This window comes from Gadus chalcogrammus, chromosome 9, assembly GCF_026213295.1.
Source record: "Gadus chalcogrammus isolate NIFS_2021 chromosome 9, NIFS_Gcha_1.0, whole genome shotgun sequence".
Taxonomy (NCBI): domain Eukaryota; kingdom Metazoa; phylum Chordata; class Actinopteri; order Gadiformes; family Gadidae; genus Gadus; species Gadus chalcogrammus.
The window spans coordinates 17,635,070-17,659,211 of NC_079420.1; the positions used below are offsets into that span (position 1 = coordinate 17,635,070).

General features: G+C 44.7%; 3 protein-coding genes, 1 long non-coding RNA gene and 1 pseudogene across 8 annotated transcripts; 4 read left to right on the forward strand and 1 right to left on the reverse strand.

Annotated features, from left to right (window-relative positions):
- Nucleotides 1-1,916: 1,916 nt before the first annotated feature.
- On the forward strand, nucleotides 1,917-6,045 carry LOC130389212 (uncharacterized). Of its 5 annotated transcripts, none has more exons than XR_008896508.1 (8): nucleotides 1,917-3,508; nucleotides 3,665-3,766; nucleotides 4,102-4,209; nucleotides 4,328-4,408; nucleotides 4,505-4,583; nucleotides 4,657-4,768; nucleotides 5,175-5,295; nucleotides 5,480-6,045. It is a non-coding gene; the product is annotated as an uncharacterized LOC130389212 (long non-coding RNA). The 5 variants fall into 5 exon arrangements; XR_008896510.1 differs by having other exon boundaries at nucleotides 4,102-4,187; nucleotides 4,505-4,587; XR_008896511.1 differs by having other exon boundaries at nucleotides 4,102-4,187; nucleotides 5,152-5,295.
- A 695-nt stretch (nucleotides 6,046-6,740) lies between these two features.
- On the forward strand, nucleotides 6,741-8,101 carry LOC130389186 (putative nuclease HARBI1). The gene is made up of 2 exons (XM_056598861.1): nucleotides 6,741-7,519; nucleotides 7,698-8,101. The coding sequence occupies exons 1-2, from the start codon at nucleotides 6,829-6,831 to the stop codon at nucleotides 8,060-8,062; spliced, it is 1,056 nt and encodes a 351-aa protein (XP_056454836.1). The 5' UTR covers nucleotides 6,741-6,828; the 3' UTR covers nucleotides 8,063-8,101.
- Nucleotides 8,102-10,197: 2,096 nt separating this feature from the next.
- On the forward strand, nucleotides 10,198-16,982 carry LOC130389192 (protein arginine N-methyltransferase 7-like). The gene is given in 19 exon segments (XM_056598867.1): nucleotides 10,198-10,436; nucleotides 10,773-10,809; nucleotides 11,304-11,453; nucleotides 11,989-12,097; nucleotides 12,218-12,330; nucleotides 12,521-12,750; nucleotides 13,093-13,273; nucleotides 13,671-13,738; nucleotides 13,740-13,796; nucleotides 14,005-14,143; nucleotides 14,248-14,331; nucleotides 14,453-14,494; nucleotides 14,617-14,736; nucleotides 14,886-14,921; nucleotides 14,923-15,051; nucleotides 15,278-15,352; nucleotides 15,479-15,639; nucleotides 15,898-15,994; nucleotides 16,195-16,982. Coding segments are annotated over 19 exon segments (2,094 nt in total). The 5' UTR covers nucleotides 10,198-10,341; the 3' UTR covers nucleotides 16,366-16,982.
- LOC130389190 (anamorsin-B-like) lies at nucleotides 16,549-20,833 on the reverse strand. Its single transcript, XM_056598865.1, is given in 10 exon segments — nucleotides 16,549-17,559; nucleotides 17,750-17,831; nucleotides 18,094-18,212; nucleotides 18,759-18,835; nucleotides 18,948-19,076; nucleotides 19,079-19,115; nucleotides 19,417-19,496; nucleotides 19,723-19,866; nucleotides 20,073-20,235; nucleotides 20,724-20,833. Coding segments are annotated over 9 exon segments (933 nt in total). The 5' UTR covers nucleotides 20,227-20,235; nucleotides 20,724-20,833; the 3' UTR covers nucleotides 16,549-17,448.
- A 10-nt stretch (nucleotides 20,834-20,843) lies between these two features.
- Nucleotides 20,844-24,108, forward strand: LOC130389196 (ubiquinone biosynthesis protein COQ9-B, mitochondrial-like; annotated as a pseudogene).
- The last annotated feature ends 34 nt before the right edge of the window (nucleotides 24,109-24,142 follow it).

The following is a 24,142-nucleotide window of genomic DNA, read 5'->3' on the forward strand; positions in this document are numbered from 1 at the left end:
GAAGGAAATCGGGGATTGTGGTGGTTTAACTCTCATTTGAAAATTGGGCCATGAGTAAAGTGTTCCTTCCTTCAAAGGTCTATCATGGATATTTAACTGCAGTTCTGTGAGTATCCCAACTTAACCATGAAGCATAACTGCAAACTGTAAGTCATTAATTTCTCATTACTCTTGGGCACATTGATGTATTTTGGCTTCCTGGTGAGTTAACCTGTTACCTGAAGGTTGATCTGAGTACTGAGGATGTTTTATTGGTTCATGGGTTACTTAGGTGTTTGGTTTATGTTGGTTTTAATGATTTGTTAAAATGGTTACAGGCTCCAAGTTATTGTTGTAAACTGGAGTAATGCGTTGGGTTCTGATATCTTCAGTCTTCTTTCATTCTACTCTCCTGAGCTCTGCATCTTCATCACATGAGTGTTGCTTTACTGATGAGGCAGTGGTCTGAGTGAGCAGAGGTGCATACTGGGGTACAGAGCTGTCTCGAGTCTACAGGTCTGTAGACACGCCCCCTCAGGGGAAACCGTGTGTTTGAGAAAATGTCGTGTAGTCAGTTACATGGACTGGAATGTTCTTAAAGATGGAGACAGGGATTCAGAAGGAGAAACACCAGGGGGAGATGAGGGGGCTCCTCATCTCAACGACTATAACACAACTTCAGTCTGACACAGAGAACCATGGAACACATTCAACAGTCCCCTCTAGGCATCGTGACTCCTCAGGAACAGTTTCATTTCCAAGAAGGTCTTATTTGGGGCCATCCCCATATGGATCCTGCTCCTCAAGAGCCACCCCCCTCCACTGGGTGGTCTTCTGAACAGATGACCTCCTTACTGTCCTCAGGCTGACTAAAGCTGCACCGTTTGTGTCTGTGAAGGCCCCTCATTCAGGAAACCACTGGACTACAAAGACATGGCTTCAGAGATGTTGAATCAAGGTTTTTACCCTGCATGATTGTTTGGCCTTTAATGGCTCATTGGTCTGTGTGTTTGGGTTTGACATGAGATGGAAGATTTTTCATCATCACTAGGGTTCTACTGTGTGTGTGTGTGTGTGTGTGTGTGTCTCCCACTCACACCTGGCATGGGGTTCTACGTGCCTGTCCTGGGTTCTATGTGTGTGTCCGGCTTGCTTTGACAGTGATAATGTTCATACGGGGTTCTGTGTGATTGGCTTGGGATATTGGAATGGTCAACTAAATCGTACCTGATGGACGGCCAAACGTTTACTTAAGGGCCTCCAGTAGACATGAAGAACCCTGAGCGACACTCCGGAGCAAGATCCAACACACTGGGCAGGAAGGAGAGTATCCAACTCAAGTGTAAGAGGATGCAAGCGGCGTGTTCAGATCAGTGACTTCAAACAAGGACTACACCAATCAGGATCAATGGAGGATGGACACCCAAAGGAATTCCACAAGAGTCTGACATTGGAAAGGGACCTAAATGGATATTCAAGATGACTGTAATGAGACGGCTCTTATTACCTGGCTGGATTGATGGAGAGCCCTGTGGATCTTGTCTTGCTCTCAGTTGCACGTCTTCTCAGGCTGAACTGTAATTGTTTCGGACAGGACTAGCTGAACGATTGGTTCCCTTAAATCAGAACCAATCCGGGAACTCCAGCTAGTGCGCTCTTCGAGCTGAAGTTGTGCTCTTCAGCTGAGGAGGTAAGGAAACCTTCACTGGGGCTTCAAGGTGTAAAGAGGAGAATGTTTCAAAGTGTTCCATGGTACTCTGATGAAGACCGTTGTTGTGCTCCACTGGCTGCGAGGAAGAACCCACAAATCTTCCTCTTGGCCTTTCTCCTCTGAGAATCCTAGCGCTATCTTGAAGGATATTCCAGCTCATGTAACTGATGTCACGACAGATTCTCAAACACTTGGTTTCTCCTGAGGGGCGTGTCTATGGAACTGATGACTTCAGACAGCACCGTATCCCAGCATGCATCTCTGCTCACTCAGACCACACCCGCATGAGTAGGATGCAACACTCTAGTGATGGAGATGTAGAGTTTTATAAGTAACGAGGGAGCAGACTAAGGTGGTTAGAACACAATGGAATGTCAAGTCTGTAAATCTTTATACCATGAAGATGATTGGATAGGGCTCTTTTTATTATGGGCAGTCCTTTCACTCAGATGCCCACTTCTCACTGGAGCTGTACATGTGTTTGCTGGCTGGCATTATTTGCTGTTGGTGATGAGGCGGTCAGGGTGACGTTGCAGGGCTATGGTCGGCTCTCTGTGAGCTCAACGTTTAGATTTGCTCTGTATGGTTTGTACCCTGAATAATCTATATAATTGTAAAATGTAGACACGGTTTTGTATTGAATGATTCCCGGATTTTAGGTTTAAAGTTGTTGTGGGACGTACATGGTAGTTTGGTTCTTCGTATGGTTTTGAGTGATATAACTTGTACACACTGGGTGCATAATAATGTAAAGGTACACTGAATAGTAGTAATGACCAACAGCGACAAACGGATCTCTTCAAGGTAAGTCTGTTGGCTGTTTTTTAATGAAGACCATCGCTGGACTTCAGGATCTTCCTCCATTCAGCTCAAGGTGAGGCGCTGGTTCTGTTTTTTCTTTGGTTGGTTCCGGCTGGAATGTTCGGATTCCAGTCGGACGGTTTGTGCTTCCCACCGTGGAAGGTTCTGAGTGAGGTAACTTGATTTAGTCCCAATGGTTAGCATAGAACGTTGTAGTCTTGACAACCATAAGATACCACCTGGCAGTTAGTTTGAAGGGAGTCCCCTGAGGGAATCTGGCGGAACGTTCTGGATTGTATTTGCGTAACCTCGAGCCGTTGCCAACGGAAACTATTTTTCAGTCGGTTTCCATTGGGAATTGTTGCCCCTATCTTAAACAACTAAAGTTTGATATTAAATACATACTGAGAAGTACGTTGTACAATATATTGATAATTTCCGATGGTTGCGCCGTTCTTTTAACCACAATGAAGTTGCGGGACTCTCACCGCGTACAAAACAGCGTTCTACTTGCGGGCCCATTTTTGACATCAGGGAAGGCTGAAAATCATTTTGAGGTGGAAGATAATTTGACATTTCTTCAACGGAACCCAGCACCTGAATATGGCTGAGTATATTTGATTTAATATCGATACTGCTTAGTGTTCTTTGTTACTTCAGCTTTTGTACGTTCTAAATATCTGCTGTCATTAATTGCAACAGAAGTTAAACCCTACCCAATGGAATGACGTTAAACAACGACTTTGGTGCAGAGTTACCAACTGGATAATATCAAAGCTAAAATAATGGCCGTCATTCCCACATGTTACAGTAGAATATAAGCGTCTTAGAGTACCATATTAAGCGCTATATAAATTTCATTTATTATTATTATTAGAAGATACTGTAGAACTGTACAAGGTTAAAAAGGTAACATGTAGTTTGTCCCAAGGTGTCTGCCTCCTCACCCAGAGCAAGACGTCCACCTCCTCACCCAGAGCCAGACCGCCACCTCCTGTCAGAAGTCCTACAGAACAGGTCAGTGCTCTGTGTTAGTAGAGTCTTCTCAATTCTCAAGTCTTTTCTGGCCTTGAGTTATAAAATAATAGTTCAATTAATTGTGAAACTCTGTTTTGGATGAGTCAAATACGTTTTTTTTGTTGGGTAAATGCTGATATAAACCTTCTGCTGTAGCTGAAAGGCGAGGCTGAGAGGCTGGGGACCGGAGGCTTGTGGTGCCAGGGTGGACCGGAGACTGAGGCTGGAGACCAGGGACCTGCAGCACCGGACCAGAGGGTAACCATCACCAAGCTCATCTGAAACACTAAAATCCACGGTAGTTTAGGTCTGGTTTTGATCATCTTATGACTTTAAATCTGTGCCAAGCTGTGAATTAATTTATACGGGGGTTATGCAAGAGTCATATGAGCCATTAATGTTACTAGTGCTGCTACGACCGTAGTGGATGAATTACTGAACGCTACAATCTGCAGACGTGCAGAGTGTGTTTTTAAGTGTTTTTAAGTGTTTAAATTTGTCTTCCATTTTACAAGTGAACCTCAGATGCAGGAGGTGGGGTGTGTTGCGTACCCAGGTGATTTACTTCTGAGACCAACTGTGTTTGAAACCAGACCAGGATGAAGAAGCAGATGGAGGAGCCGTGCTGAAGGCCCTGGGCTGGTGGAGGGCCTGCCTGGTGAATGACGTCTGTCGTGGGGTAGATGGAGCTTGACTCTGAAGTGATCATCACACTCACTGCCACTTCACTGCCACACTACCGGCGTTTGTACCATATATATCAGACGACTACATCTGTTTTACCACATGTTGAAGCAAGACTTCCGCTGTTTGTTCCAGACCAGGACTCTGTCTGAGGAGAGCTGCTGGAGGAGCTGAGACCCTGGAGGACGACTAGGAATCGACCAACAAGGATTCCTCGTAAGTTTGTATTTAGTTGCATGGTTGACTTAAAGGGCAAAATACAGCTGTTAATTTGACATGCGTTAACCAACTACCGCTGTGTTTTCTTACTAGAACGTGTTTCTGGAGCGGAGGCGAGCTGGTAGGGGAGTCCTGAATCTGGAGGATGACCATCACTCTACCAACAAGGATTGTAAGTTTGTATTAACCAAACAAACTGGAAATAAAGGGCTTAAAAATAAGACAAACTACATGTTTGTTACCAGACTTTAGGGCCAGATCCGCGCTGTTTGTTCCAGAACAGGACTCTGGCTGAGGAGAGCTGATGGAGGAGCCAAGACTCTGGCGGACGACTTCACTCCACCAACCAGGATCCTCGTAAGTTTGCCTAAAATAAACAGAGTGGACTTGTTGTAACGCAGGATTAGTTTGTCCAGTACAAGTTGCGGCATACTATTGTGGTTGTTTACCAGACAAACTACAGCTGCTACTTTGTTACGCGCCATTAGAGCCCAACTACTCCTGTGTTTGTGACCTTACATTAGAGACAAACTACTACTGTGTTTGTTACCTTGCATTAGAGTCCAACTACTCCTGTGTTTGTTACCTGATATTAGAGACAAACTACTACTGTGTTTGTTACCTGATATTAGAGACAAACTACTACTGTGTTTGTTACCTGATATTAGAGCCCAACTACTTCTTTGTTTGTTACCTTACATTAGAGCCCAACTACTCCTGTGTTTGCTACCTTACATTAGAGACAAATTACGTTTGTAACCAGACCAGGAATCTGGACGACTGATGGAGAAGCCATACATCTGGAAGGCAAATCCTGAGGACCACCAGGACTCTACCATCAAGGATTCCTCATAAATGTGCATTATCTGGACATAGTGGACTAGGTAGGGGTTGGGGGTTCAACTTTCAAACCAATGCTGCCGGGTTCAAGTCCTCAGAATACAGTGATGCGTTCTTGAGCAAGGCGCCCTAAAGCCTGCCTGCTCCTTAATGACTTATCTTTGGTTCAGATAATGTTGCATCTTTTGAATATTAAACCTAATCCATGTCCTTGTTTGGTCCGGGCAGACACACCTGAGCTGAACCTCACCTGATCCTGTTTGGTCGGGGGTAGACACACCTGAGCTAAACCCGCCCTGATCCTGACATCCTGCTGGTCCTGTCTCCTCAGTTCATCCGAGCCTCGTCCTCCAGAAGACCTGCTGAGCTCAGAAGTCTGAGGCTGATGGATCAATGACCTCCAGTGGGAGTGATCTTCTTGACCTCACATGTAACCGTGTGCTTCCACACGCCTTTTCCTCACGTCTGTCACTAACCTCACTGCTTCACTACTCTCTACTGCTTCCTCTTTTCTTCCTTCTCTGTGGTTCAAACCTTTACACTGAAGGCGCGTCTTCCTGCCCTCAGAGGGTTTAGCGTTAGGGTTGAGAGTCAGGGTTTAGAGTCAGGGACAGAGCTGGTCAGGGAGGACTGCTTTTACACAAACCTTCACTTGCTTTCGGAATGGTGGTGACATTTTGAAAAGATTCATTTTGGAAAATAGTTTTCCTCTGCTTTCCTTTACAAATTGTTTTAAACTTCTGTCAAGTGTTTTTGTTTATATATTAAAATCCCACATTGACTTCTACATGTTTGTTGCGGTTCATTTAATTGTCCTTTAACTTGGTTAACGTCAAGCTAAACTCCTGCAATACATTTAATATACATGATTGTTATTCTGCAATGTTCACATAATCCATTTTGTAAAAATATGAAACCTCCATATTACCAGAGAATGTCTAATTCGTAGACGGGCTCTGATATTACTACTAAATTTAAGCCTATTCATGTATTTAACAATGTTTATACTGCCCCGCAGGCCATTCTCTGCTACAACACGTTCAATCCACCAACCCGTTTCACATCAATGTACTAGACTAGAGCTACGTTGGTTCAAACGGAAAATGTAGTTTGGTGTGAGACTGTTGTCCAGCAGAGGGAGCTGTCATACACCTTAATTATACAGAAATGTCTGTGTATTTACATTTTAAAATGTTCATGGGGTGGTCTAGTTTGTCTGCAAATAACTCTGCCTCCAGCAACAGGATTGGTCGAAACGTATGAAGTGAAGGAAATAAAAGCCCAGGGGCCTCATGTACTACACAAACGTGGCGTACGTCCTTTTCCACGCTCACGTTCAGATGTACAAAACGTGAAATTACCGTAAAAATGTGCGGTCCCCACGCCAGCTCCAGAGCTGTCGTACGCACGTTTCTACAGCTATTGTTCCTTTGGCGACAATGAGAGGTGACGCTGGGAAACTGGGAAAAAAGGTGAAAACAATCACTCATCAGAGTGATTTGCACATCAGAGACACACTAATGAACAATTAACACACCTTGCAATTATATGGGTGGCTATAAAAGCATGCGCAATGGATGAAGAAAATTGTTTTAAAAATGGCTGCGTTAGCGTTGTTAGAGGACATCGCAAATGGTCAAATCCGAAGGGAACGTATATTTAGGGAACCTGAGGACTTACTCGCAAATTATGATGATTGGCTCATGAGCCGATTTCGTTTCCCCAGGCCAGTATTACTGGAGCTGTGCGCAGAGCTGCGGCCGGCCCTAGAGTGCCACACAGCCAGGAGCCAGGGGTTGTCCGTGCCCACACAGGTGCTGACCACGCTGGGGTTCCTGGCAACAGGGGCCTTCCAGCGGGAGCTGGCCGATCGGTCAGGAGTGTGCCAGTCCACCCTGAGCCGAGCCATGCCAGCTGTGTGGGACGGAATCATCCGAATGTCATCCAGGTACATCAAATTCCCATACAATGCTGTTGAACAGGCCAACATTAAAGCGCAATTTGCAGCAACAGCCGGTTTCCCTAATGTAATCGGAGCTGTTGACTGCACACATATTGCCATAAAAGCGCCATCACAGGATGAATTTGTTTACGTCAACAGGAAACACTTTCATTCTATCAATGTCCAAGTCATATGTGATGCGCAAATGCAGCTTCTTAACATCGTGGCAAGGTGGCCTGGTTCAACGCACAATTCATTCATTCTGACCAACAGCATGGTTGGGAACAGGCTGGAGGCTGGCACTGTGCGCGATGGGTGGCTTCTGGGTGAGTAAATGCTTTATTTGTGTAATTGTCCCGTATGTATAAACCAGCGTAATGCACATCTGGGGCTTGTGCACATCCAAATATCCTGTTTCTCTGACGTGTTCAGTATTTACTTCTGCATTCATTCATTGTGTGGTTTTTACGTTGTGTATTGTATTCTGCCTTCATCTGACCCCAGGGGACCGTGGCTACCCCCTAAGAATGTGGCTGATGACCCCTCTTACAAACCCCAACACCGACCAAGAGAGGAGGTATAATGACCGCCATTCCCGGACTAGAATAATTGTGGAGAGGGCAATCGGCCTGCTGAAGGGACGGTGGCGATGCCTGGGCAGGTCGGGGGGGATGCTACTGTACAGACCTGAGAAGGTGTGCCACATTGTGATGGCCTGTGGCGTCCTCCACAATGTGGCACACCGCCATGGCATACCACTGCCAGAGCAGCACAACCCCCCACTGGAGGAACCGGATGCCGGACCCGTCAACTGCAACCCACCCCGAGGAGCCATACGGGCCCGGCAGAATGTGATTTCAAGCATGTAAAGAGGCAAGGACAGAATTTACTTTGACACAAGTGTATTTATTGACGCGCTTATGTCACTGAGTACATTAATAAGCCGATCAAGGCGATCATTAATGCCACCGATGGCTCTGACGATTTCTGCCTGTGACTCCAGTACAGCTCGGGTGAGGACACGGCCGGTCGGGTGGTCAGCAGATGAATTCGAGGCGCCGCGTGCAGCGGAGCCGGTGGAGAAACCGGAGTCAGCGGTTACGCTGGAGACGCCGGGCCCGACGGAGGAGACGCCGGGGCTGGAGACGCCGGGGCCGACGGAGGAGACGCCGGGGCCGACGGAGGAGACGCCGGGGCCGACGGAGGAGACGCCGGGGCCGACGGAGCAATCCGTGCCCTCTCCTTGCTTGTCTATTCAAAAATACAAAATTTAAGTTAATAAACACGAGTCAAAGTCTTTAATATCCTGGCATCTTTACGCACGACTTATCTGTATTGTAAGCAGCCAATTATATGACCAGTATAATTACAGCATTTATGACTTCAGCATATTTACCTTGGGGATGATCGGTGTCCCCTTCATGGGCTCCCACCACTCCGGTGAGAGCTGTGTCACCAAAAGCGGCCACTCTCAAATCGAAGGGGGAGAGTTCCCCCACTCCCGCCCCCCACCTGTTGCGGTCACGCTTCGGCGGTGGGCAGAAACCCTCCGCTTCACCTCCACCTTGAGGTCTGACCACTTTTTTTTAATTTCAGAGTGTGTGCGCTGCTGAGACCCCACTGCATTGACGGCCTCGCAAACACGCTCCCACTCACTTCTCTTTTTTTTTTGCATTTATCCCTGTTGACAGGGTTCCAAATAGCATATGCTTGCGCATTTCTACATCGTGGAGCAAAATCTCGAGCTCGGACTCCGTGAAGTTTCGTTTTTTGCCTCTGTTCATGGTGCCAGGTGATCGGATTAAGAGGTGAATCTCAGGTCCAGAGGCCTATTTAAATAAAATTGCATATTTAAATGAGGGCGTGGACAGGGAGGAGTTTGGCACCTCGGCATGTGTGCTCAATTCCACGTTGATTGAGATGTACAAAAGAAACGTGCTTGGATCCATGCGTTCGCACACTTTGATACATCTGAATTTATTTGTGCGTAAGACTGGGTTTTGGCGTACGCCAAGTTTCAGTATGAAATCCACGCAAGTCTTAGTACATGAGGCCCCAGGGGTCTCCTTTATAACCGTTGCATACGCACAAAACGGGGCTGAAATTGGCGTACGTGACTTTCCACGCCAAGGTTGTGATCGATAAAAAACCATCTTGACGGGAGAATGTGCGCAGCCCTAAGCAAACTCTGACCCATGCGTACGCATGGTTTGGAGGAAAAGGAGAATTGGCGACACAGATGGTGTGGTGGTGAACTGAAGTCAGACAGAAGAATTGAAGAGTGAGAAGAAACATTTTGTTTTATCATATCCCTTCATAAATTTAATTTCAACCCGTATCATGCGTTAAATCTATAATCAGAATAATTTAAGGCAACTGCGTTATTTCTTGGTTATAACTCCAGAAACATCTCCTTAGGGTTAGGATATTTAATCCCGTCACTCCATACTGTCCACTGACGGCGCGACTGCATGAAATAAAGCATCTGTCCAACGTGTGTCAATAACATAATATTTTTATGTGAAACTGTGAACACATTATCAAATGTCAATTAAATCCCAAGCGTGGAAAACCAAGCCACACTCCTCATCACAATTGTTGTCCGTTACTCTTGATGCTTTTCATGACAAATCAGGCATTAAAAAGGGGTTATGTTCAAGAACATTTCATGTGGGTGATTACAAACTGATTATCCAAGGTGTTCTCGGTCAGTCTTATTACCGTAACCCCTATAAATACAGAGGTGAGCGCCGTGGTAATGCTGCACCATATGGCACTTCTGGCGGACCATGCAAATGGCAGGATTCGGAGGGAGAGTGCCTTTAGGGACCATAACGATTTATTGGTAGGCTACATACAAATATGTACCTTTATGTCAGACCACATCTTTTTTAATTCTGGGACTGTGCGCTCCGTGCTACTGACAGAGTTCACTGCTGTGGCAGCAGGGTAACAGTTTTGTCACGTGTTCCATTGACCACGTGATCAGAACAACCTGTGACGCTGTCGGTGAAAATGTCTGCCCCCTTGTAGGCAATGCTGCTGTAAAGTAAACTACAGTACCGCGGTAGTAATTGGACGTATACGCTTGTCATAAACTAAAGTCACACAGTTAACCGGTGATCATATATTGGGAATTTATGCAAAAATGAAGACATTCTGTGGACGAGCGAACCCAACTACGGGTGCCCTAGATTGGGTGGAGGAGAGTGAGGAATACGACTATCACCAAGAGATAGCAAGGCAGGTTGCAATGGGGAGCATAGCATTATTAGCACAAATAAACATTTAATTTAGCTGCCGTGTGTTACCATACGTTTTATGATTGTTATTGTATGCAGAAAGCCAACTATGTTTGCTCTGTTGGTCAATCAGTTCACTTCATAGCTAGATAGCACAGTATACATTTACATTGCCCCATAATAAAAAATACTATAATGCCTTTAGAATAATGCCAATACATCTGGGATTTATTTTGGACAATGCACTGGCGTAGTAAGTCATTGATGCCAAGTCATTAGGATGGGCCATTCACTTACAAAATCAATAATTGTAACTTGTATCTTTTTCTTGTATCAGGTCCAGTTATGCTGATATGCTTCATGATACCGATCGGGTGAGGATTAATCACACACATTAGGCAGACATAGTACAACCCCACTCATTCATGATGAGCTATCAGTTATCCTGGGCATCCAAATAGTATAATCTCTACGAGTATGTCTTTTAGTGCTAACTTTTGGGTGATAATGCAACTCCAGTAATCACAGTGGAATGGAGTCCCTTTCTCAGGGGCAGGCTCATACATAGTGTCATGCTCATTGCCATTCTGCTACCTGAAGCTGCACATCTTTTTTAAATGTTTGACCTGCTGCCGCAGAGATGTACTGTGGGCTTTTCATTGACTCTGGAGGGTAATTTTTTGCTAAATCTACAAAAGTGACATTAGGAGGGCTTCTCCCACCAGACACATTAAAACATAGGTTATCCTCTAGAACTGTTTAAAATTGATTAATAATAATCCACTTAATTCATTCCTGGGACACACCCTACTTGGTTGGTTAATCTGTGCCGTTCACCTAATAACGCTTTGCCCTCTCTCTATTCCAGAACCAGAAATATTACGCGGGTATCCGTGCAGCTGTGGCCAGAGTGAAGGCTCGTGGTGAGAAGGCGACGGTTCTGGACATCGGAACAGGCACTGGCCTGCTCTCCATGATGGCACTCACAGCGGGGGCAGACTTCTGCTACGCCGTAGAGGTAACACAAACATGAGCCAGACATTTCTAAAGAAAAAGCCCTCTATAATATATGCCATTATAGTTGAATGCAATCATAGCATTTCTATAATATTGTAAGGAAATGCTAGTGTTTGAGTATAGGTCTATAATAAGCTACAGATTATAACCTTCTTTGTGACCAGGGACCACACCAGAATTTGCAACAGGCTCCTCTTTGCTTATTGCTGAAAGCTCCTTTCCCAATAAATGTTTAGCCGAACCAATGGTTATTTTTAACACCAAAACATTCATTGTTATAAAGCACTATTACATAAAGTTTACGCCGCAGTGCTTGAAAGCATTAAGGAGCTTTATATCTTCAAATTAAATCTCCCCAATAATCCCCAAAAGTTTAGAAACCTGCTTCTGCTCTTTATATAATATTCACAATGCAATGTATTACGTTTGTTTTAATTCTAACACATCCTTGAGGTTATCCCCTTTGCCAATCTTAATCAGTTGTAGCTTATTGATATGAAGAAACTACCTATCTATTTTGTTATTTTTGTTTTCAGGTGTTCAAGCCCATGGCCGAGGCAGCAAAGTGCATTGTGGAAAAAAACGGCTTCTCCGACCGCATGAAGATCATTAACAAGCACTCCACAGAAGTCACTGTGGGGCCAGGTCAGACATGATGCCCACTCACAGACTGCTACGGCTATGTAGCTGGCTTATACGTGCAGTTATTTCTCCGCCTAAAATAGATAAGTTGTAACTAACTAAAATAATGTTGTCTTTTGACAGACGGGGACATGCAGACGAGAGCTAACATCTTGGTCACAGAGCTCTTTGACACTGAGCTGATTGGCGAGGGCGCCTTGCCTAGCTACGAACACGCACACCAGAATCTGGTGCAGGTATGTGTGTGTGTGTGTGTCTTTTTATCCCATTCATCAGGAAGGGTTGCATAGAGCAATCGCCGTCTGCAATGTCCTTTTGGGGAAGGATCACCTATTCAGGGGGTTGGAGTCCAAGCCGAAAGGGTCTTCTTTAGACCCCATTTACTCCATTCTTCCGCTCGAATTGTCTCTTTACCGCCCCCTACAGGAGGGCTGTGAGGCCGTGCCACACCGGGCCACCGTCTACTCTCAGCTGGTGGAGTCGGAGCTGCTGTGGAGCTGGGGCCAGCTGCAGCCCGTGATGGTGGAGGGGGCCCGCCTGGCCCCGCCCCCTGCCGTGACGCAGTGCGCCGGGGCCCACTCTGTCTGCGACATCCAGCTCAGCCAGGTCTCCCCTGAACAGTTCACACCCCTGGGCCCTCTCTGCACCATGTTCAGGTGAGAAAGAGAGAAGGAGGGCAGGCTCTACATAAGCTGTTTGTTTTTTTGCGATCAAATCTTTATTTTCAAAAATACAAATGAACAGGCAAAAGCGTTACATATTTGGTTAAATAATAATATAGAGAAAAATAAACTCCACCTAGTACATACATACTTGCAAATACAGGTACAGAGAATTGTATAGACAGAAGCTCTCTATACACTCTATACACGCTCTCCATAAGCCCTTTTCAACTTTTTCGGCTTCTTAGTTTTAATTTTTTTCTTTAGTTATTAACCTTATTATTCCCCTGTGTCGTCCCCTCTGCCCCTCTCTTGGTTGTTTCCTCTCCCCACCAGTCTGGACTTCAGTAAGCCTGTGAGCAGCGCTCCACAGTCCCACACCTCTCACTTTCCAGCCCGGGTCAGCGGCAGGGCCCAGGTGGTTCTGTCCTGGTGGGACATTGACATGGACCCCGAGGGCTCTATCGTCTGCAGCATGGCCCCCAGCTGGACCTACCCTCAACCCAAAGCCGCACCGGTGGGTTCAGACCCTCACAGCCACATGCACATGATCCTCACACTCAGACAAAACATGGCATTACATAAGGCACAACATGCAAACATCCCTACCTACCTACTTAGCTAGCTAACAGTGGGCTAGCATTTGTGCGACGGGGAAGCCTTGGTATTGTTTTTGGTGTGGTGTTTAGTAATAAAAAATATGTTTTTCTAAACTTTAAAATGGAATCATGATGTTGCGTTGAGTTTAGAGGTCATGGCAATTGCACACCCGGCGGCAGCCAAGTTGGTCTTGGGGACTTCGTCCAGTACCAGACGACCCAAGATATGAGCGATGTGCTCCACGTGACTTTTTTCTAGCGTTCGTGTCAAATTTATTGGAACTAATGTGGGGTCGTGGTTCTGTGTGGTTCTAGTGGCGCGACCACTGGATGCAGAGTGTTTACTTCCTGCCTACCGAAAGGAGTGTGTGGAGGGGGAGGAGCTGAGCCAACAGTCATCCACGACGACTACAGCCTGTGGTACGGCCTGCAGACAGACAGGTACTCCCCTTTGGTTCCCTCCTCTGCTGTGGGTCAACGCTGCATTCCTCTGACCACTGTTTTTTCACCGTCTCTCCAGTAAACAAAGAAATGATTACAAAAGTGGTCCAAATCTCTATGCACGCATGCATGCGTGATGTATGTGTCCCTGCCTGATCCAGCAGCAGCAGCTTGTTGTGACCCCGGGGTTTGCCCTCTCCTTCCTCAGCCAACAGGTGGGACTGAAGGAGACCCCGCTGTGCCGGCCATGTTGTACCTGCCACGCCCACCTTGTGTGGAACCGCCCACGCTTCGGAGAGCTCAATGACGGCCGTCGCACGGAGAGCTACGTCAGAGCGCTGCGCAGCGTACGTAGCAGGGCTCGGTGGCGGGGGACGGGCTGGCTTAATGGGAACCCACTATGCCACGCTAATTGGCCATTGTATCATGCCGGGTCTCTTTTCGTGTGTAGGTTTTGGATGTAGACAGCGTCTGCCTGAGCGTTAGCGATGGAAGCCTGCTGCCAGTCTTTGCTCACATGCTCGGGGCCAAAAAGGTGAGACACTTGTCCTTATTTTTTATTTTGACTCTTAGTTCCTGCATTTTAATTGCATATTTGTCTGAATAAACCATGAGGCTTACAGTATTCGCTGCATTTGTCTGTCCTTTCATTTCAGGTCTTTGGTTTGGAAAGTTCTAGAATGTCTAACGGGTTATTGATCAGGTAAATGTACATGCATACACACATACATGTAAATCCCATCTTGATGGCATTGACGTTCATATTAAGCGTAACAGTGGACGTCTATGTCATCATGTGTACACCAATAAGGCAATACACCAATCCATCCTTCCACATTGTGCCTCTGCAGGTGTTGAGGCCAACTCCATGAAAGGCGGCGTGGAGGTCCTGGAGATCAGAGCCGACCAGCTCAGCAGCAACGACCTGGGGGGACAACAGGTGACCCCCTGAGCCCTGACCCCCAGCACCTTAAACTCCCCTCCGTTTTCCGCCCTGATCCGGCAGCAAGCTGCGGCGTCTTCAGTTCCATGCTCATACCTTGTTGTGACACCCCCCCCCCCCCCCCCCCCCCCCCCCCCCCCACCCAGATCTCCTTCCTGATGGGGGAGCCTTACTACAGCACCAGGACTGCTGCCGTGGCACTCGCTGTTCTTCTGTACTTACTGCCGGACGGCGCTGGCCAAGCTCCTGCGTCCGGGGGCCGCCATCCTGCCCCGCTCGGCCACACTGCACGCCGCCGCCGTGGAGTTCCAGGTGAGGCATGACTGCATGTTCATTTCACACATTTCCATTCAGAAATTCCCTTTTTGCATCGCAGTCAAATAAGGGATAAGTTGCCTACTTATTTTGTATTGTGTTTAGCAGTATGGGTGCCTATGATGAATGATTACCCTCTGTATCCCCATGCATGGAGTTTGGAGTATCGTCGTTCAGACGGGGGAGATGATGCAAAACGCTGTTTTAATCGTTGTCCCTCTAGGATCTTTGGAGGATACGAGCCCCTTGTGGAACGTGCGAAGGGTTCGACGTGTCGCCCATGGACCAGATGGTTCAGGTAACCCCTTGAAGTCATTTGCTTACCTCTATGAAATCAATAACTTTCATTGGATTATTCTTTTTCTGTCTTGCCCACTTTGTTCAGTTTTTGAAATAATTCCATTTTCCGTCTCTCGGCCTTCAGCGATCTCTGGATTTCCGTGAGTCCCGTGAGGCGGAGCCCCACCCGTTGTGGGAATACCCGTGCCGAGCTTTGTCCCTGCCCACTGCCGTCATGACCTTTGACTTCACGCAGTGTGTCCCTGAGCAGCCAATCCACGCTCAGGGCTGCTTCCCCTTTGTCAGGTACACTTCATCTCGTGGAGGCTTGGACTCCATAATTATATACTGAACTCCAAGAGTTTGAATATGCGTGGTGGTAAATGCTATATTATTCAAGTTGTTATACGGTCTCCAAGTTCCGATAGTTGTATCTCACTGGCCTCTTGTCTCCCATATTTTTTACATCCTACAATATCTTGATCTTAAAAGCTCTAATGTATAATAATCGTATTCTTAAGTGACCGTCGCATTTCATTGCTTGCATTCTGGTTGTCCTTCCAGGAGTGGCTCTTGCCATGGCGTTGCCATATGGATGGAGTACCAGCTGACCGAGGAAGTCACCATCAGCATGGGTCTCTCAGGAGATGTTGGGGAGCAGGTAAGCAGAAACCAAACCTCTTCTCATCTGTGTATGGTCACTCTCTTTCACTTTTTCTAATATATAACATTTGTTGAGATAAGAGTTCATGTTCTTTTGATCTGCATTCCCCGGTTTACTTTTGCTTTCGTTGACCGTGATTCCAGTTACGATTGCTGCGTAGAGTCTTTATATGGATGCACTGTATGCCGTCCCCGCAGGGTGCTTGCGAGTGGAGTCGTCACAGAAAACAGGGCGTCTACTTTTTCCCGTCGCCGCGACAAAGCGTGGGGGAAGACGGCGGCGGCGGCAAAGTGTCTTACAGTTTCACCTTTGAACCCAGCTCAGGAGACATCAGTATGGAGTTCAACGTTGTCTCTGATTCAGCGTGATACGGGACTGAAGATGTGAACTATGATTCAAACCCTATTTTTACATGTCATTCGCGATGGAGACGCCCATCTGGTGACCCGTTTTGTGCCTACTGTATTTTGGATTTGCTTCTGTTTATTCTGGGATTATTAGTGCTGGGATTATAGCGAGTTCATCATACAACCAAGAACAAGAAAAACTGAAATCTTTCTATTGATAGAAAATCCAAAAACGTGGGATAAGACAATTTTTTTATTGCTAGCGTTTGAGCGGAATGTCTTGCCTACTTATTTTTGCCGAACTAATAGGTATTCAAGGTTAACCATTCTCAAAGAATAGAAGCTGTCAATTCATGGTGAAATTCGATCATGGTTAAGTCAAACTACTAAAAATACAAAAAGGTATGGTAACACTTTACCAAGTACATTAATTAACCATTTAATATAAGTTAATGAAATAATAAGCATTATCTTAATTAATGGTCTAGTAATCTTTGCTTATGGCGTTCGTATCTATACATGACTTCAACAATAGCTAATGAATGTACCTTTTTTGTAACATTTTACCGTATTTATGAAAAGATTGTTTGCTTTACATTACAATAAACCTCATTCAAATCAAGTGCATTTATTATTTTGCCAAAATCTTCATCTATACAGACAAATATACATGAAGCTTGAAAATTCAAATTTGGGTGCTCTCATTAAGGTAATGATTGACTTGACTAACTTCAACTTCATTTAGAGCCAGCATCTGCAAAGGATTTTTTATTAAAGTGACACAAATGCTAACTAAATCAGAAAAACCTTGACATCCTTCAATAACAAACAGTTCACGTGACTGATTAGATGTACTATTGTGATTTACCCGACACTTGCAGCTCCAAACTGAGTGACATTCAGAGTAGGTGCGTAAGTGAACTCGATTTTAAGCATTGGTCATTAACTTAGAATTGATCAATTGTCAATTTAAATGCCATCCATGTCAATCATTTTCTCCCTAAACCAACACTGCTTTCATGTAACAAGTGGCGGAATGTAACCTAGAGGTCAGAAATGGGTTTGGTGCAACAAGTTGTGTTTCTTGTTTATGGTTCTGGGTCTTTAAGCATCGGTCAGGGTATTGTTGTCTAGCACGATCTTCTCTCCTGGCTTGAAGGCTGGCTTACCCATATGTGGGCAGCTAGCACAGCGGAACGCATCACCCAGGTAACACTGAAAAACAATACATCAGATGTCAATATGGAGATTACAAAAGCAACACTTTGAACATGGCACACGTAAACGACAAGTCGTTAAATTTACAACAAGGGCCTATCGTTTCATCAACAGCAGGTTCTGCATCGGTTTTGTTGATCATTTACAAAAGCATCTCTGCTAAATGCGCCAACTCAAAGCTACGTACACTTCCACAGGAAGACTTTGGTAGGCTGGCCTTCTGCACTCCTTTGGTGTCCTGCTCCAACTCCTCAGCCAAGCCGCACGAGCTGCACACAAACAAACAAATGGTTAATTAACCTACATATTCATGAATGCATGGCTCGCTGCTGCTCAACTCTGTAGCTCTCAAGAGGAAATGGTAGGTTATCTTACAGAAAAATTAATAATAATACCATTATACTGGGGCTATTCAATGCCAATTTGAAACTGGGAGTTACTGTGTAATAACGGCTTAGGTAATTCATGAATCAAACTGTAGGGGGGAGGGATGTGTTGCTTTGCAGTATTTAAGGTTGTTGTTCTTCTAACCAGTCTTTGCAGGCTTTCTTCTTTTTGGCAGCCCCATCTCCGCAAGTGGCTCGGAGGGAGGAGGCCTCGGGTTTCTTTAGGTCATCTTCATCCAGCAGAGTGTCAGAATCCACCAAGTCCTGAACACAAGTAAGTGCTTGGTCAGGAGCCAGAACCAGTGCTCTAAGGTCAGACCAGGGCTCAGTGGAGAGCCCGCCCGCCCGTCCCAAGGCAAGACTCAAGGTGGGGGGTTATGTCCTGTGCCGTTTCCCACAAGCAGGCCTTGCCATCCCTCATCTGCTTCAGAGCCCTAGTTTACGGGTGTGTCCTCTATTATCTTCAAAGCTCTTAAAATTGTATATGTACTTAAGAGCTACATCTAGAAGATTTTTGTGAATAATTGCTGTTTTGAGGATTTGAAGGGCTTCTTGTACACTGCTAGGCACATACCGGTACCTATATACAGGATGTGTTCCATAGACACATACTTATACACGGTACGTGTCCCATAGACACAGACCTATATACAGCATGTGTCCCATAGACAAACTGAAGAAAATAAAAGGGTATGTGTACTGTATATATATGTCAAATATATATATACAGACATACATTCATATTTCTTACAGCATGCGTTAATTTGCAGACTTTTTTTGGAGACTTTGGAGCACATCCAGTTTACTTACCACAGCCTCATCGTCCATGTCATTGGCTGAGAGGGTCCACATTTTGGCAGCATTGGGATCAAGGGCTGGTTTCTCGGCTAATAAAACAACACAGTTGACCCAATAGCCCGATCACACACAGAAGTAAAACACATACACACACACACAAATTAGCTGAAATAACACATAAAGTATAATTTTAAAATCGACCTGGCTTAGGCGTCTTCTTCCCAAAAGAGAGTTTGAGCTGGCTCGACGAGCCCACTTCAAAGTCTGGCTTGGCGGCCGACATGCGGGCCCTGAGCAGGGAGTTCCCCTGGTAGCCAGTGCTGCTCCTAGAGAGCTCAGTGCGTCTGGACTCATCTCTGCTTTACCCATCTGCACAACAAACCGACGGCTCAAGAATAAGTAGACACTATTGCTATTACTATTGCTCAGCGATAGTATGTATAGTTATATCACCCCAAAGGCCATTTTTTAATCACAAAATCTACGCCTGTATCTATTGCTACGTGTCCCACGACACAGTGATAGCATGGAAAAACAAACATCAATCTTCTCCTTGAACCATAGAGAAAAAGGTTTTCATATCAATCCATTTCCTTGGATTATGAAGTCATGGAAAAGGGTTTCTTGTGTAAAATGTTCTAGAATTATGATTGACACTCCAGACACAGACCTCTGCAACAGACGTCAGGCCTGACAGCTTCAGGACAGATGCCAGTTTCTCAGCAGTCCTCACACTGTATCCATTAGTTCCTGTTACAGACAGAAAGAGGAGTTGCGGTAAAGGTAAAATGAGAAACAGAGCCAGGTAAATAAAAAGAAACAAACAAAGAGATACAGTAGGTTGCAGACTGATGAGTGGATAGGGTGTTTGACCAAGAGCCCAAAGGTTCTGGGTTCACTATTCAAAGTCTACTTAAATATCAGATTCAGAGGTCCTTTGCTCGGGACGGATGGGTGGATCTTATGTAGATCTCACCTGTGACCGGCTCCTCCATAATGAGCTTCCCGCCAGGCTTGAGAACCCGGGCCATTTCCGCCAGCGTTTCTGAGCTGTGGACAGACGAGCTGTCAGTGAGAAGGCAGGAGAGGACCCAGTCATAGGAGGAAGGTCTATGGGAGGCTGGAGGGAAGAAAGACAAGAATTAAAGCTTTAGGCCATCAGCTTGCTGAGAAGATTCATGGTATTGATTGTTCCTTTGCATTATCAAATTGAAATATTTCTGTCACACGATAGATTATAACAAAAACATAATTGTTTGATATGCGTGTGTATAATAAAAAAAAAGGTTGACATGATAGCGTAATGATATAAAATCAAACACTCACATAATAACAGCATTTCCATATTCTCGACTGATATTTTGCCATCGGTTCCAATGAATGCACCCACACTCTCCGCCAGCTCTTTGAGGGCCAAAGGGGATGATGGTTGATTCCACACCAGGAGCACCTTGTCTCCTGCCTTGATGCCAAGGTCCATTCTAGGCTTCTAGAGTACAAACATCAGCTTAAATTAAATAAATGTGGTGGCAGAAGTAGTTAGACAAAGATGTTCGTAGTAAAGGTATTGGTTTGACCTCTCAGACTGATCTAATCAATGAACGAATAAAACGTACAATTACCAACTCGTATGGTATGCCAATACGATCGCAACCTAACCATGACACTGCACAATGCAGCACTCGGTCTACAGAGCCCAAAACAAACACAGCTAGAAAAATTAACACAATGGATATTTGTAGAAATTGGTAAACATTTCAGTTCATTGGAGAGTTCTTTGGAAAATAAATTGATAGAAAAGTATCTAATTTTAGTCCCTGTATTGTAAAGAACAAATGCGTAGTTATATGTGAAAGTCATAGAAACCTCAAGCAGCATGACGCAGAAAACCACTTGCTCAAAAAATACACAACACAACACATCAGATTCCAACCTGAATAGTATATAGAGTTGTACAGACTTCAAAACCTTTCTTACCTTTATTAGGTCCCTTACTTCTGAATAAAATGAAATAAATTCAGATCGCGGCGGACATGCGAAAAGACGGTCAGGTGGTCTGTATTGCTCAAAACAATGACGTGCACAACATGCGGCGGGTCGCTTAATAAATTCGTCACAACACTTTCTAAACAGTCCGCTGCAGCTGGATATGGCGGCGCTAGTACGAGGTTTACGGAGTGTAAGGGCATTCCGGGCCCTTGGCAGCGGTAATATACAAGCATTTTGTTTTAAGCCAAAATAACTCCCCTTGATTTATTCAACGATTTAATTTTTGAGTTGCACATGTGGTTTGAACCGAAAAACATTTGTCGTTTGCTTACCTAACCAATGTCACTTGACATTTAGGAAAAGGTGATCATGAAGGGCAGAATAAAACACGAGTTTGTTGGCCATAATGTTCATTCAAACTGACAGAATCATTGATTTAACCTTGTTTCGTATTGACATATTCGAAACTGTTGTTGACTGACTCAATATTAAACTGCTTCCAGCAAGTGGGGGGCGTTTCGGTCTTCCCAAGTAAATCAGTTGTTTACGTACTGATAATTACGCTGGGATTTTTTTTCTTAATCTGTGCTTCTTAATACTAGTTGACAGAATCATATGATATTGCTATTTTTCGTCTTAATAACCTCCATTGCCATCCATGTATATTATCTAATTGCATTATTCATTATTCTGACTTAAGTGTTGGCTGCACCAAAAACGACCCATCCCCAGTGTGCCAACCTGAGAAAAGGATTTCACTGCGCTGCTGTTCGACTGCAGGATGGATCAAAAGATGACAAAACTTCTCCAACCAGCTCCTCTTCCACATCAAGCCATGCTCAGTACCAGTCTGAGCAGGACACAACTGAGGGTTTCCAGCAGGCTTCAGCGGCAGCAGAGGAAGGATCCAGGTCCAACACTAGGTCAGCATCATACTGTGTTTATGGTATGGATGAGATGGAAATAAAAGGTTGTCACGAATGCAGTTTCACAATGAATGCTACTATAGATAAGATAACCTTTCGTTTTTTTTGCTGCATTCCAACTCTAATATTTTAGTGGGAAATGTATTGGCATTATCATTTCGTTTTTACTTAACAATCAAAATAATTGTTGACATTGTTTCCATTAGGCAAGACATGATATACATGCAATGAATATTCATTTTCACCCTTATATTAAGACAAACTTGTCAGTGGCCTATCCATATTCATAGTCTTAAGTGTTAACATTTTGGCTCTACATAGTCATGGTTAATTTTAAGATATTGACTTAAAATGCCAAGCTTTTTATTCAAAACTCCATTACCAAGTTGTTTACAGTGCTCATATTGCTAAAATATTATCTAAAGAGTTATATTACATTTTCTCTCATTGCTTTAAATATGCTGAATCTCCGCTGGTGGTTCTTGGTTGCTTAGTTACCAGGATCAGAGGGGAGCAGGAAGAAGAGTATGAGACGGAGGAACAACTTCAAACTCGCATCCTAACATCTGCACTTGAGTTTGTCCCACTATATGGGTGGTCAATGGAGGCCATTGCAGCTGGTGCAGAGGTATGTTGAAGGTAACCCTCCTCTTAGAGGTGCAGTGTGTAGGATTGTGGCTTCTAGTTGTGAGGTTAAATTGCAGACACACACACCACACACACACACACACACACACACACACACACACACACACACCTCCTTTTCCAATTACGTAGGAGAAGCTACGATGGCCTGCACTTGCCTGTAAGGTGCCATTAGGTATTCCCAAATTATTAAGTCGTGATGAGGTTCCTTGATAGATTTCGTCTGTAACTATGGGTCATGGTTGAAGTCTGTCCAAGTGCGTTCAGCAAGATGCTTTTTCGGTTTACAGCTTTAGAAAATGGCACGTCATTCCTGCTGCATCTGAAATGCTGGAATCACTGGTCTCATGAACACAATGATTAAGCCCCCCAGCCCGATATACTTTTATTAAATTAGTCAAATGAACTAATACAAAATGTATACATTCAATCATTGTTATTGCATCTGTTTCAGACCATTGGGCTCTCCTCTGCATCCACTGGTATGTTTGACAATGGGGCTGGAGAATTGGTCCTGCACTTCGTTGCACAGTGCAACGCAGAGTTGAATGAGACCCTAGCTGAACAGCATAACCAGGTCCAGCTGGGCCAGGCTGAGTATGTGCACGTTACATTTACAATGCTATCCAGTATTGCTTTCCGGTTTTCGAATCAATAGTACACATTTCTTTACATGCCAACTTTGTGATTTAGAAAAAAGAAGACTGCAGAGTTCTTAAGGGATGCCGTGGAGGCCAGATTGAGAATGCATATCCCCTACATTGAAACATGGCCTCAGGTATGTTGTCAAATTGATAACACATGGCATCTTAATATGAATGGGAATTTACTTTACGAAATGTTCCAGGTGTCTGTGTTGAATACTGTGTAAACCCAATATCCATATATGTTTAGGAAGTGGTTTGTAGGTATAATTAAAGCTAGAGAGTTGAATACAATTATTGATTCAGTATTCCACCAGATTATTGCAGACAAATATTCTGTTGTGATCAATAGGCAAATTGTAGGGGAATTTCATGCATCTCAGTTGAAAAAAATAATAGTCCATTTGAAACACTGAATATTCTCAAAATGTATTACCGGCTGTTTGATCCCATGACTGGGAATGTCCCTTTAGGCCATGAGTCTCCTGCTCCTTCCACCAACATCCCTGACAGCCTGAAGCACCTGTCCTCCCTGATCGACGACATCTGGTACCACGCTGGAGATCGCTCCACAGACGTGAGTTGGTCCCAGGCCCATAGTTATCAACCTCTCTTAAAACTCTATCAATATTCAAAGGTCATAAGAACCCTCATAACTAATTCAAATACATTTTGAGACACTTCATAACTAGGGCCCTCATACCCCTCTTCTCCTTTCCGCACCATCCCCAAATTATCTGACCTGCCACCACCCAGGTCAAATTAGGTCTTCAGTCTGGTTTAAAATCCTCCGATTACATTCTTATTAGACTTTATTGTTGTATTGCCACCTTAACCATGATATTTATGTGTTGTTGGTTTTTGTAGATGAACTGGTACACCAAACGAGCAGCGCTAACGGGCATCTATAACACCACAGAGTTGGTGATGATTCAGGACTCCTCCCCAGACTACCAGGATACCTGGGCCTTCCTTGAAAACCGCATTCAGGATGTTGTCAACATGGCTGGCACTGCCAAACAGGTCCAGGTTATCCTATTCCAGTCTGCTAAATAACTATATATTTTAGATTTTGTCCCTAAAGTGAAATATGCTCTATAGGTGCAGTCCACAGGGGAAGCAGTGGTGCAGGGATTAATGGAGCTGCCATTACAGTAAGTATTTTTCTTACTGTGAATTATGATGAGGTTTG